At 35.5% G+C, this 14,602-nt stretch overlaps 1 protein-coding gene across 2 annotated transcripts in view; it reads left to right on the top strand.

Moving 5' to 3' along the window:
• The window catches only part of TSPAN12 (tetraspanin 12), a 152,703-nt gene that overhangs the window by 88,845 nt on the left and 49,256 nt on the right, over positions 1-14,602 (top strand). For both annotated transcript variants that reach the window (XM_032761561.2, XM_058435718.1), the window contains 2 exons: positions 3,654-3,736; positions 4,856-4,991. In XM_032761561.2, the coding sequence (XP_032617452.1) occupies positions 3,654-3,736; positions 4,856-4,991 (219 nt within the window). The remainder of the gene's footprint in view (positions 1-3,653; positions 3,737-4,855; positions 4,992-14,602) is intronic.

Genomic DNA, 14,602 nt, shown 5'->3' with positions numbered 1-14,602 from the left:
CAATTAGGTATGCTAAGGCCAACAGACCAGGAGATGGCTGCCATTGAGAAGACAGTTTATTATATGCGTAAATCCCAAGACTTGGAGTACACATCTCATTATGGGGGGCCAAGAGGGGAAACACTAGGGTCAGTCACAAGACAGAAAGAGAGACGGGAACTGTGGGCAAGTGCTTATATCGTGGTTTCTATGGGAAGGTATAGGTGAGGCAGGTAAGTGGGTTTAGGATTGACCAGTTTGAACAGTTGGCCTTGGGGTGATTAGGGCAGGTGTGTAGTGGCCCCTAAGTGGGAGAACCCCATAAGGGAGGTACTTAGGAGTATGGATTCTGGATTGCATGGTTTATATTTGAAAAGTGCACCCCTGGGAGAACATCTCCTCTTGAGGATGGAACAAGCAACAAGGGAGGCAGCAGGCCAAGGCAAGGTGACTCAGGCACATTTTTAGGTTCTCCAGAGCAGGATGTGTCTGGCATATGTATGCAGAACAGATGTTAATGCATCAAAAGAAGCTAGAAACATGGCTAATTCACTGCGACTGACTCACTTGTAACTTTTATGAGGTTTACAATCTGTTCACTTCTAACAGACATGAGAATAATAATAACTGGCCTAATTCTACTCTTGAATGTGGTTCCAGGGTTCTTAACCTAACTTATAGGCCATTGACTCCTTTGACAGTCTTATAATTTTCAGAATATTAAACTGTATTCTAATTTGTGGATTAAAATACAGATTAATAGTAATATTAATTAATAGTAATTAATTACTATTAATCTGTATTTTATTTCAGATCCATTATTTCAGAAAGGGTTGTTAAATGGTGATGCTCTAGAATGCGTCCTACAAATATTAGCAGAAATTCTTCCATAAAAGATTAATATAATTAATATAATATTACTATTAATCTGTATTTTAATCCACACAACAAAATGTATTGGCTTACAAAGGAAATTAATTATATCGAAATACATTTGTATTTACAGGTTAAGAACCACTGAGCTCCCATTCACCAAAGAAAGTAGTTCAGACATTTAGACTGAACCTGACTTCTACAGGAGACCCACTGCCCATCTTTCTAAAAAGGAATTCTACATGCTGTGTAGGGTAGTGTTTTCACCCTCTGTGAAACATGCCATGCCTATTTCTAAACTTGGGAGACAGTGACTAACCCTGGCTTTTTGAAGCCCAACAGCTTGAATTTGAATCCCAGCTCTACCACTCAGGATCTGAGAGACCTTAAACAGGGTATTTCCCTTTTCGGTGCTTCATGGCACTTTTTTTTTTTTTTTTTTTAACAGTTTGTAATTGTCTTCTTTGTATAATTATTGCCTGTGTTCCCCAAGAGGTTCCAAGAAGGCCTGGATCTTATTTCTCTTATTTATTGTCAGTCTCTGAATCTTGCCCAGTACAAGGCACATAGTAATTGTTGGGTAAATATTTGTAATGAATGATGGAAGTGTGAATTCACCAGCTGATTTTCCAAGCAGATAGCCATAATTTACTGTTCAAAGCTGTAGAGCGCTACACAGTCTGTTTATCTTGGAGCTTTCATGCAGAAAGCACGTTTCATGGCCACCAGTTGAGTTAGCGCAGACTCATTTCTACCTTCTATATATTCATTATATCAGCATTTAAAGCTAAAGCTGTAGCACGTAATGGTAAGTGATGTTCATTAAGATGCCAGAAATTATTAAAAATCAGGGTAAGGTGAATTTCACTACATTGTACTTAAGAAGATAAACACACTTTTCAAAAAGATTTCCATCAAAATAGGAAAGACATTCAGAACTTAAGGGTTAATAATATGCAGCTTTTAGGAAGGCTTCCCAGGAAGACTTCTTCTTAATAATGAAAAATTCAAAACATATACCAAAGTAGAAAAACACAGTATAATTAATCCCCAATTATTCATTACCCAGTTTCAACAATTATCAACATGCCCTTCTCTACTTCCCACCTAACTTCTACTGGTCATGATTAATTATTAAACCATAACCCAGTCATCATTATGTTTTGTTTTTTTCTTACAAATATAGATATCAATATATTTCATTTAAAGTTACTTCAGTGTATAGGTCTAGAAAATAAAGACCTTTAAAAAAATAAACAATGTATTCTCACACCTAAAATAATCAAAGTAGTTTCTTAATATTTCCAAACATTCATTCAGGGTTAAACTTTCCTCAGTTGTATCATAAATGTTTCTATGTGGTTGATTTGTTTGAATAGGGATCCAAACCAGGTCAATGTATTGCATTGGGTAATCTCTTAAATCTATTTTAATCTACACTAGAGAGTTTCTCCTTCTCTCCTTTTTGTTTTAACTTGCCAGTTGTTTTTTTTTTTCAATTCAAGAAAGCAGGTCATTTCTCCTGTAAAATTTCTCATATGCTTGATTTTGCTGATTGCTTCCCGTGGTGGCATTTAACATGTTTAAATCTATTTCATGTATTTTTTTTATTGACTGATAGTACGGGAGGGTTGATTTGATTCAAGTTTGACCTTCTGGTTAAAATACTTCACAGGAATTTCTGTGTGCTTCTGACCATACCATGTTGGGAGACACATTATGTGTAATTGTCTCTTTTTGTGATACTAGGAGTGACCAGTGTGGTCTGGATCATCTGCCTACTCTCTCCATTTCTGACTTCCCACCAGCCTTTCATTTAATGTAGTGGTTCTCAGCCCTGTCTACCTGTTAGAATCTGTGAAGCTGCTACACATCTCTGATGCCCAAGCCCTACTCCCTAGAATTGGTCCAGGATAAACCTGTGTTCAGTAATTTTTTTGAGTCTTAAATGATTCAAATGTACAGACAGGATTGAGAACCAATGACCTGATAAAATTGCAGCCATTGAGGATCTTTTTTTTCTAGAGATCCATTATTTGAGAAAAGGTTGTTAAATGGTGATGCTCTAGAATGCTTCCTGCAAATATTACAGAAATTCTTCCATAAAAAGTTTAATCAAGTCCTTGGTTCTTCCTTTAGTTTGTAAAGGAAAAGTAGGATAAATAGAAATGATAGATTCTTGTCAGTTTTCTGAATAATGAGTTGAGTATTCAACTTTCTACAAAGACCAGAGAATTTTGTTCATTACGAGTTTATATACTTTAGCACATATATGTGTTAGTATGAGTTTATATACTTTAGTGCTTTATGAATCAAAGGATTACATTTAATGTTATTACTATTACTGTCATTTCAGTGCTTAAATTATTTGAATTTTAGCCAATAGAAGTCGTTTTAAATGAACTCCTGTGACTTTTTTGACAATATTTAATTGTTCAGTAATAGTATTTAATTGCTTCGTTGCCTTTATGAATGACAGTGTGTTTTAGACACATCTTATATGTTTGATAATTTATTTGTTCTGTGGCCTCCTTACCTTGTGCAGTTTCTGTCCTGAACCTGGGATCAGCCACTTAATGGTATTGTTTTCTGTATCCCATTTGGGTGGTATTCCATTTGGTGCCTATGACATGATTACAAAATGGAATGGCAGTTATTTATAGTAATAGTAAATTTCAAGATGTAGCAAATGGTAATTGGGAAAGACATTATGTAACAAAATCCTTAATTTTCCTATTATTAATCCTGCAGTGAATGTTACGTAAATCTTTGGTAACCAGTTTGTACTTTTTTCTCCCCAGTTAATGTCCATCAGTGTGTTGGCAGTTTCTGCTTGGATGAGGGACTACCTAAATAATGTTCTCACTTTAACTGCAGAAACGAGGTATACTTTATAATTATTGATTGAATTCTTTCATGCTGATTTTAAGTAACTTTGCCCTCAGCTATTTATATGGTAGTGCTCTTCCTTGATCTTTTGGAAAAGTTTTTCCTGCCCATAGCAACCTTTGTCACAGACACTTGCATCCTCCAGAATTCTCCTTAAGGTGTGCCTCCGGTCCTAGCAGGGGATCAGGTGGCAGCATGTTTATACAGACATTTCTGGGTATGGTAATAGCAGTTGCCTGTCCTCCTGATTGTGCGTCAGCCATGTCATAGGTGCATGTAAAGAACCAGCATAGTTACTTTTCCCTAAGAAAATTACCTTCAGCTTCCTCTTACCTTCATGTTCTTGGGTTAATGAAAACCATACACCACAATGATTTTTTTTTCTCAAATTTCAAGGGTTAATCTACTAACATCACAGGGGACAAATTACTTTTTACTCTGTCATCTCTAAATGGAGATTGTATTACAATATATGACATCTGAATTGTGGTAAGGATTAAATGAAAACCATTGTTTTCAAGTCCTTAACACAGGGGAACTTAGCTTAATGATGGTTAATTTTTATCATTAATACTGGTTTCGGTTACTGAATTTTTCATCATGTTCTAGCAAAAATCATTTCTACCTATTCCTTTCTTTAAATGTAGACGGATTTTCCTTTGCATAGCAGTCTTTTACATTTTGGGGGAGGATCAATTGTCAGGGAGAAGAAACGTAGTGCACATGGGGTCAAAGATTAGAGAAGAGGAAGGAGATTCCTCCCAGCTGGGAAATAGCAAAGGCTCCCATGTGATTTACTTAGGCTAAGGCTTTGGAGATAATAATAGATAGACCTTTTATCAAGGTCCTGTATATTATATATTAAATGAGTTGGGGTAGAAAAGCTACCACTTGTATTAAAAAAGACAAACACTGCAAAACCAAAAATAAAGCAACCGAGCAAATAAACATAAAAACAATAGCACAGTGATTTTGAAAATAGCAATACAGTCACTAGTTTTGAGGCATCATGATTGAAAGAATTATTAACACAAATCACAGTTGTATCTTCTGCTATGTCTTGGGTGCATTTTGATTATATTTTATTTCTAATACATTATTTTTCTTCTTTCAGGGTAGAGGAAGCAGTCATTTTGACTTACTTTCCTGTGGTTCATCCGGTCATGATTGCTGTTTGCTGTTTCCTTATCATCGTGGGGATGTTAGGATATTGTGGAACGGTGAAAAGAAATCTGTTGCTTCTTGCATGGGTATGATGTTATATTTTCTCTTTATCATAGTTAAAAAGATTAACAAGTAATTATTATTTTTTAATCAGTTCACAAGATTAGGGAGCAGTGATAGCAGTAACAACATCCTGTAAGAAGGGAAGCTTTCGTTTCACAAGAGATTATTTGAATACACATATTTGCTGTACTCGATGAGGTATGGAAATGTATATAAGCAATTTAATTATTTCACTCCAGCTACGTGTTGACATTTTCATTTGAAAGTATGAGTTCTTTCTAGTGTCCTTGTAGTTATTAGCACTCAAAAAGGCCCCTTGGGACTGGAACTGAGAAGCCATAAAGGAACTGTTTCTTTCTCTTCTATTTTTAAACAAATCCACCCTGTAAGCTCGTGTGGAAATTCAGGTTGTGCGGTAACAGATGTAGGTAATAGTCCTGTCACTGCCTTTATATAGTTTAGAGAACATAAGTGAGTCTCAGTTTCTATAATCTTAGTTTTATTTTTTTTTTTAACTCTGAGAGTTGCACTAGGTACTTTTTAAATTAGTTTCACCATTCAAATTCTGTGACTAGTCTTTTAATTCAAAAATAGGCAAACATTTTTAACATTAAAAAATTGAGTTGATTAAAATACTGTTTATATAGATATTTTTAGAAGAGCACTTAATGTGCAAAATATATACTAGTGGCACCAGGTAATGAGATTACTAACATATAGTTGCAGACATATAAGGCTGAAAAACTAATTCATTGAGTATATGCTTTTTTTGTAGTAGGTCTCAGCCCTGGCTGTGCATTAATTTCATGTAAAGAACTTAAACAATTTGAGTGGTGTGCTGGTAAGCTGGATCACTGGGCAGAAAAAAAGCTCAGATTTGTAGCATTTGGGGATTTCCGTGGGATAAATTCTCCTAGCATGGTCAATTTTAAGTTACCAACATGAACTCACTGAATGTGGAGCTGGGGACAGATGAGTACAAATTGGCTCCAGGAGCCAGCTCCCACACACTCGTGCTTGACTGGCTCCCATGCCAAGTCAATTAAAACAGAATCTTAGTGTGAAGTTGGACTAAAGCTTTGAGTTTCACAGTATAACCTGTGTTAATGTATTACTTAGCTTCTTGGAGGGTAACTGTTCAGGTTGAATATTGAAAAACACAAAATGCTGTAGAAAATAAACCACACTCAGGCCAGGTGTGGTGGCTCACGCCTGTAATCCCAGCACTTTGGGAGGCCGAGGCGGGCAGATCATGAGGTCAAGAGATCAAGACTGTCCTGGCTAACATGGTGAAACCCCGTCTCTAATAAAAATACAAAAAAATTAGCCGGGCGTGTTGGTGGGCGCCTGTAGTCCCAGCTACTCGGGAGGCTGAGGCAGGAGAATGGTGTGAACCTGGGAGGCGGAGGTTGCAGTGAGCTGAGATCGCGCCACTGCACTCCAGCCTGGGTGACAGAACGAGACTCCTTCTCAAAAAAAAAAAATGAAAAAAATGAATAAAATAAACCACACTCAGAGATGGGGAAACATGCCTACTGCTTTATTTCTCTTCATATAGGTATACAGTGAAAGGGAGAATGGTGGAAGTTTGGGATAGTATTTTGCAATTTTAGATATTTGGGCAATAATTTAAACATAAACAAAAGGATTTACTTTACATGAACCTTCTATAATTTGAGTAGAGTATAACGTATTTCAAGCTTTAAGTAAAAAGCCTCAGAATTCTTTTTTAAAACGCAGTCTTACAATGATGTCTCTCCTGTATAACCAATTAAGGTCTGACTGCCATTTCCTCCCTCCTCCCAACTTTTACTCTGCACAGTCCCTATGCAGTGGGATGCTGGAGGGAGGCAGGGCAAGTAGGGTCAGGTATTTCATGGAACCACAAAGGCTTTGGAAACACATTTTGAAAACTCTCTATGCATTCCCTTAGGCTGCTTAAATGCTAGTAATGCAAAATGACAAGCAACAAAGTAATGTGGCCTGCCACTTGAAGCAGGGCAAATCTTAGACTTGTGAATGAGAGTCTAGTTTGTAATACTGGAAAGAGCATTATAATGCAAAAGTGGCAGGGAGGACTGAGGTTCTAAAGGCCACTAATTTACTTATTCATTCATTCTCCAAATACTTAGTGATCATATATACCACAAATTTTTGCTATCAGACCTGTCTTTATGAGATAAGACCTCTAATAGGGTTTGCACTGGGTGCTATTGAGGCCAGAGAGGAAGAACTCTCAGCTCAGCCCGAAGGGTTCAGTGCCACCCTCTGGGAGGATGATAAGCATAGATTGATTTTGCCTTTTTCCATCCCTACTTTGCTTCCTGGATGTACTCTTTTTTACAAAGCATCTTTTTATGCATTGCTGTTCCATATGTCCCTAGGTGACATTTACATCTTGGTTCCTCCTTCCTGTTGATTGCCTTTGGCTGTTTGTTTTCCATTCCCTCCATTCTCATGGCAGGTTTCTAGTCCTTATTCTGTCTAGACCTAACACAGCTTCCTTCTTGCTAAAGAATGATCTATCTATCACTCACAACCAATTTGCATCTGGTCTGTTTCTCAGGCAATTTCCTCTCTGGCTTCCTCCCCACATTCCCCTCCTCTAAACAGCTGCTGACTCCTCTCAGTTCAGATTCTACAGTCTTGGGAAGTTGTCCTCTCTTTTCTGTCCTCCTCTGGGATGCCCAAGTTCAGGCTTTCCTAACTTCCTGCTCAGACAGGTGCAGAGACTCCCTATTGGGTAATGAAGTATGTACCAACACCTCAAATGTGTACCAAGCCCTTCTACAATTGAGCCTTTATCTGCCATTTTTTGCTTTTTTATCTACTTCATTATTCTCTGGTTCTATATTTTCTGACCCCTGAATAAACTTTCTTGCTCTGTTCTTCTCTACGTTTATTCTTGCTGTCTTCTTAGCCAAAAATTTCTTCTCAGTACTTTTATTTAAATATTATTAGCCCATGAAGACTTATCTGAAATGCTACCTCTTTAAATAATAATTATGACACTGATGATAATTGAAGTAGTTAACATTTCTTGAGTACTTACAGTGCCAGACGCTGTAGAGTTTTACCTGAATTTGTTTTAAATGAAGAGTTCTTGTACATGAGTTAATCAATTTTATCCTCTCTGCTGAGTATAAAATTGGACTAAAACTTTGAATTACCCTTATTATTCACTTAATATAGATGAGGAAATGAGGCATAGAGAGATTAAGTGACTTGCCTAAGTCTCCACAGCTAGTAAAGAGAGGATCTAATATTCAGACCATGGCAGTCTAGTTCTAATATTTGTAACAATTTTGCTATTTTACTCTATAATAGCTGATTTTTTTCCTAAGTGTTTACAAATGTGTCCTGTAATGTATAAAACATTTTCATTTTAAACCTGACGACAATTATCTGAGTTAGGTAATTATTAAATATGGTTCAGAGAGGTCAGTAATATGCCACAAGTCATTCAGCAATAAGGGTGGGAGCTTGGATTCAGACCTCGGTGTTCCTGATTGCAAAGCCCATTCTCACTGGGCCTTTACTGATGTCTCTAATAGACTTTTCCCAACTTTTGAAGCCTAGTGTATTTCCTTTATTATAAACTTCCTTTTCTTTTTAATAGTCAGCCCAGACTACCAGACTACAAACAACTTTAGTAATATGAACCATTCACTTTGCTCATTGCTTTAATAAGTGTTTATTAAATCATTGAATAACAGACAGTAAATTAGAATAGTGAAAGTAGGAATGACAAGCACATCAGATTAAAGATGTTGCCTGGAAGGCAGTGATGATAGTGAGATTTTAACAGAGGAATTTGGCTGTTAGAAAAGGTTAGATTACAAGGGGAATGGCTCATGGGGGGTGGGCGGTAAAGTAGTGCAGAATGTGACGTGATGTAAGATCTTTGGCAAATATTTGCAAAGTAACTTACAGTATTTTTTGTGTGCCCTTTAACCTTTTATCCAAATTAAAAACAATTTTTTAAGGAAGTTTCTTACTTTTATTTTGGATGTAAATATTTAAACAAGCAGAATGCATTCATCCAACTTGTCCATTTCCCTGTATTCAAAGTCTTGTTTTACTTTTAAGACCTGTAAAACAGATTAGTGTGAGAAAGCTATTTTTCAAAAGGCAATTGGTATCTCAGAGAGCTGCCATATCTCTTGAATGATTATATATATATATAAAAAAGAGCTGGCAACTGGGCTGTTGTGTTGTTCAAGCAAAAGTAAAAATGCCATTATTCAACAGACTGATCAAGAAAAAGTAAACGAGCCTCCCTCAAAACAGGTCTTTATAACCAACCTCCCCGCAGCCCTCACCAAAAAGCAACAGAAAACCTCTACAAGCTAAGAGGCCACCTATTGGAAAACATTTCTGAGAAACCTTGGTCATGAATTTCATCCTTCTTTTGAATGATAGATTTATAGATGTAAGTTGTTAAAGCACCCTAATTTAAGGTTCCCAAATAAAATACAAGATGCCCAATTAAATTTGATTTCAGATAAACAATGAATAATGTTTTAGTATGAGTATGTCCCATGCAATGTTTAGAATATACATATATTAAAACATTATTCATTGAAATTTAAATTTAAATGGACATATGTATTTTTGTTTGCTTTATCTGGCAAATGTACTCATTAGATTTGTTCTTAGTCAGTGTGAAACTGTCATAGAGCAGAAATTTTTATGTATTTATATGAGGAGTTTAAGAATAATTAAATTCTAATTATAACGGGAAAACAAGCCAAAAATGACTAAGAAAAGAAACTGGAATATACCATGGCTTTCACAGTACTTTCAGTAGTAGAAATTCCTTCTCCCTTTAAAAGAAAAATTGAAGCTAAATTGAAATTGGTTTTAAGCCTTAGATGGGTACTTCCCAAGGCTTTAGCTGTAGACTAAATGAAATTCATTTGTTATTGCAGTTCTACCTTGCTATTAACATAGGCATTAGGAAAGCAGTGCCAGCTCAGGGGGAATGTAAACAGATTGAACAGACATGTTTATGATGTTGACAACAGCTGAATGTCACCATCAGGAGATCATCATTTGTCAGGATGTGATGCAAATATATGCTCAACTGCCAGCAAACCACAAGTAGTCAAGCGCTTGTCAGAAATTAAGTTGGACGTACCTAACGTATTTAATACAAATGAATCATTTTTAAAGGAGAAGTGCTTTTTTTAAATTTTATTTTTCCAGAGACTTTGAATATAACTATTGATTGTGTGCTTGCACTTTTAAAACTTTCTTTAAATATAGAGTGATTGAACCAGATCTGAATGCTTTCCTTAGTGGAAATCAAATGAAATTTTAATGGCCTTGGAGAAATTTCGCCTTGTTTTTTGTTTTTTTTTTTTGTTTGTTTGTTGTTTAAAATCATAATGCAAATCAGAATATATTTAAGTAGTAATTGATTTTCTAAAGAGTCTCTGTTTAAGGCCTTCTCTTACATAGTCACGAATTTTATAATTATATAGCTAGTCATAAGTCCTTAAGTTAAAATTAATCTATTAAGTTGTATGTCTTTATTATTTTGTTTATATTTTTGGTTGATAGCCTAAACTTTATTTCTAAATGAAGACTCATCATATCATTTACCGTATGTTCAGTACCTGCCCAATATTTTACCTTTGTTTTCTCAAAATATACTCACAGCAACTCTATTAGACTAATTTTACAAATGAGGAAAAGTAGAATCCCCAAAGATACACAGCTGGTAGTTGTTGTTAGCATTCAAATGCAGCCTATGCTCAAAGACCATGCATGTTTCACTGCACCACAGTACTGTTATAAGGCATCTAACTAATTACTGGCATTGTTCTGTTATAGGGCATCTAACTAATTACTGGCATTGTTGCTAGAAGACTTAACTGTGCTTCATTTATTACTCCAAGGCATTCAGTAGTCATTTAATTTCTAAAAATATCGTCTTTTGGTATGCTTATTACAAAATGAACTTTAAAATTTCTACTGTAGTTATCATTTTTGCTTATCTTGTCAGAGAATCAAGCAGTTTCTCCTTTCCTTTTTACCTTCCTCACCTCTCATTCCTCTTTCCTTTCCTTTTGCCCTCCTTGTGTATTGAGTACCCATCTGTGATAGATACTTGAGAGAACAGAGATGAAAGGGGTGAATAGAAAGAAAATTACAAAGCAAAATATAATATTAAATTTATAAATAATTGCTGTGGAACCCAGAATCAGGAGCAAATGGAGATTTCCAGAATGTTTCACAGGAGAGTCTTTATTCGAACTGTATGTTGAAAATACATAAGGGTTTCCCGGTGGAGATGAGGAAGGAAGGAGATTTACAGCAACATGAAGAGTGTGTATAAACACTGAGGAGTGAAGGGACAGGGCAAGCTTAGGCAAAACTTAGAAAGTCAGTGTGGCTGTGGTGCTGGTGTACAGTGAGAAGAAGATGAAGTTAAGTCCAATTATGAAGGTCTTTATCAAAAAGTTAGACGTTATTCTTTGGGCTGTAAAGAACCAATGGGTGTTTCCAGCTTGTGATGAAATGATAATTCACATTTAAGCAGGAAACAATAGAAAGCCCCGTTAGTTATTACATTATCATCCCCAGAAGCCATGGATAAGGGTATGAACTAAGTAAGACTTAGGGACTTGGAGGAAGGTGGCTGCAATCAGTAAACCTTGCTGAGGTAGAATTATGGATAAAGCATTACATGATAGTAATGTTTGTATTGCTTGACATCAGGAAATGAAAAATTATTCAGTATTTATACTTTTTTATAAAATAGAAACTTATCTACTCAATACATGTACTTTATTTGACTTGTTAGCTAGAATTCTTTAGAAGTTATAATTTAAAAATTTTTATTTGTAATTTTCAAGTAACGTATATATTTATGGGGTACAATTTGATGTTTCAATGATGTATGTATACATGGTGGGATTCTTAGATGAGCTAATTGACATATCCACTGCACCCACTTATTTTTTGAGGTGAGAACATTTAAAGTTTACTATTTTAGCAATTTTGAAATATACAACTTATCATTATTAAATATACAACTTATACATCATTCTGTAGTCACCATGCTATGCAATAGGTCACTAAAAGTTATTCCTACTATCTAACTGAAACGTTGTACCCATTAATCATCCTTTCACCCTCCTCCTCTTCACCTTACCAGCCTCTAGTAACCACCATTCTGCTCTCTATTCCTCTGAGATCAACACTTTTTAGGTTCCACATGTAACTAACATCATGTGGTATCTGTCTTTCTGTGCTGGCTTATTTCACTTAACATAATGTCATCCAGGTTCATCCATGTTACCACAAGTAACAGAATTTCCTTGTTTTTTTAGGGCTGTATAGTATTCTGTTGTATATATGGACTACATTTTCTTTATCCATTCATCTATTGATGGACACTTAGGTTGCTTTTATGTCTTGACTATTGTGAATAATGCTGGAATGAACATGAGAATACAGATATCTCTTTGACATTCCTATTCATTTCGTTTGGATGTACGCTCAGAAGTGAGATTGCTGGATCATATGGTAGTTCAATTTATAATTTTTTGAAAACCTCCATACTGCTCTCCATAATGGCTGTACTAATTTATATTTACTCAAACAGTGTACCAGGATTTTTTTCCCCCACAGCCTTGCCAACATTTGTTATCTTTTGTCTTTTTGATAGTAAACATTCTAAGAGCTACGAATTGATATTTCGTTGTGGTTTGAATTTGTGTTTTCCTAACAGTGATGTTGAGCATTTTTTTTCATCTCTTTGTCTTCTGTTGGGTATTTGCATGTCATCTTTTAAGAAATGTCTGTTCAGGTCCTTTGCTTATTTTTTAATTGGGTTATTTACTTTCTTGCTATTGAGTTGTTTGAGTCCCTTATATGTTTTGGATATTAGTCCCTTAACAGATATATGGTTTGCAAATATTTTCTCCTAATCCATGGGTTTCACTCTTCTAATTGTTTCTTTTGCTATGCGGAAGCTTGGTAGTTTAATATTTTCTCATGTGTCTGTTTCTGCTTTTTTTCTGTATGTGACTTTGGACTTTGGGGTCATATTAAAAAATTCATTGCTCAGATCAGTGTCCTGGAGCTCTTCTCATGCATTGTCTTCTACTAGTTTTACAGTTTCAGGTCTTACATTTACATCTTTAAAACATTTTTGTTGTTTTTTTGCTGATGCCGTGAAATAAGAGTAATTTTATTCTTCTGCATATGGATATCCAGTTGTTCCCCTTTATTGAAGATACTTTCCATTTCCCATTGTGTGTTACTGGCATCTTTGTCAAAAAATCAATTGGGTGTAAATGTGTCAGTTTACTTCTTTCTGGGCTTTTTGTCCTTTTCCGTTGGTTGATATGTCTGTTTTTAGGCTAAACATGCTGTTTTGATTACTATAACTTCATAATATATTTTGAAATCAGGTAGTGTGATGCCTGTGCTTTGTTGTTTTTGCTCAAGGTTACTTTGGCTATTTGGGGAATTTGTAGTACCATAGGAATTTTAGGATTTTTTCCCTGTGTCTGTAAAAAAATGACATTGGAGTTATGATTGGGATTGCATTGAATTTGTAGGTCACTTTGGATAGTATGGACATTTTAACAGTATTAATTCTTCTAATCCATGAACGTGGGATATCTTTCTATTTATTTGTGTCATCTTCAATTTCTTTCATCAATATTTTATAATTTTCAGCATATTGATCTTTTAACTCCTCAGTTAAATTTGCTTGTAAGTATTTTATGGCTTCTGATGCCCCAGGAAAGTATGTCAGCAGATGTCTTCAGAAGTAAATGTTGTGTCAGAGACAGGGGCCAGGACAACTGTGTGATATTCATGGCCTTAGTGTTGGGTCTTTATGACAGGATTTTAGCTGTTCATTGGACCTTTGTCTTTCTTCAGGGTTTGAAATATGAATGATCCAAGTTTTTGTATGGTGCACTATGTCACAGTAAGCATTTTAAACCTTATTATACATTGTTTTTAGATATATACATTTGAGATAATTTTAGTTAAATATAAGCCAAATATTTCTATATCCATTGATTTGATGACTGTTCTGAGTTTGTGCAAAGTTCAAAGTCAGGTATTTTTCTGGCAGCACATGCTATTGAAATGTTCATTCCACCTGTGAATACTGGTCACCAATTCAGCGAATGCTTCCTTGCGGTGAATTCAGCAATTGTGCAGCGTTTTCACTTTCTCATTTACTTCCACATATCTCTCTACTAACTTCCCTTGGCAAACATAAGCTAGAAAACATTCATTTAAAGGAGATGACTCAGGAAACAGTATCCTGAATGTAAAGAGAGTTAAAACAAGAGGGCAGATAACGTTTATAAAAGATGAGAGAATTAAGTCATTTAAGCCAGTTAGGAAAGCAGCTTTTAGATGGAATATTGAAAACTGGCACAAGACAGGGATGCCCTCTCTCACCACTCCTATTCAACATAGTGTTGGAAGTTCTGGCCAGGGCAATCAGGCAGGAGAAGAAAATAAAGGACATTTAATTAGGAGAAGAGGAAGTCAAATTGTCCCTGTTTGCAGATGACATGATTGTATATCTAGAAAACCCAATTGTCTCAGCCCAAAATCTCCTTAAGCTGATAAGCAACTTCAGCAAAGTCTCAGG

This window comes from Hylobates moloch, unplaced genomic scaffold, assembly GCF_009828535.3.
Source record: "Hylobates moloch isolate HMO894 unplaced genomic scaffold, HMol_V3 SCAFFOLD_1, whole genome shotgun sequence".
In the NCBI taxonomy this organism is placed as follows: domain Eukaryota; kingdom Metazoa; phylum Chordata; class Mammalia; order Primates; family Hylobatidae; genus Hylobates; species Hylobates moloch.
The sequence above is the reverse complement of the archived record's forward strand: the minus strand, read 5'-3'. Positions and strand labels throughout refer to the sequence as shown.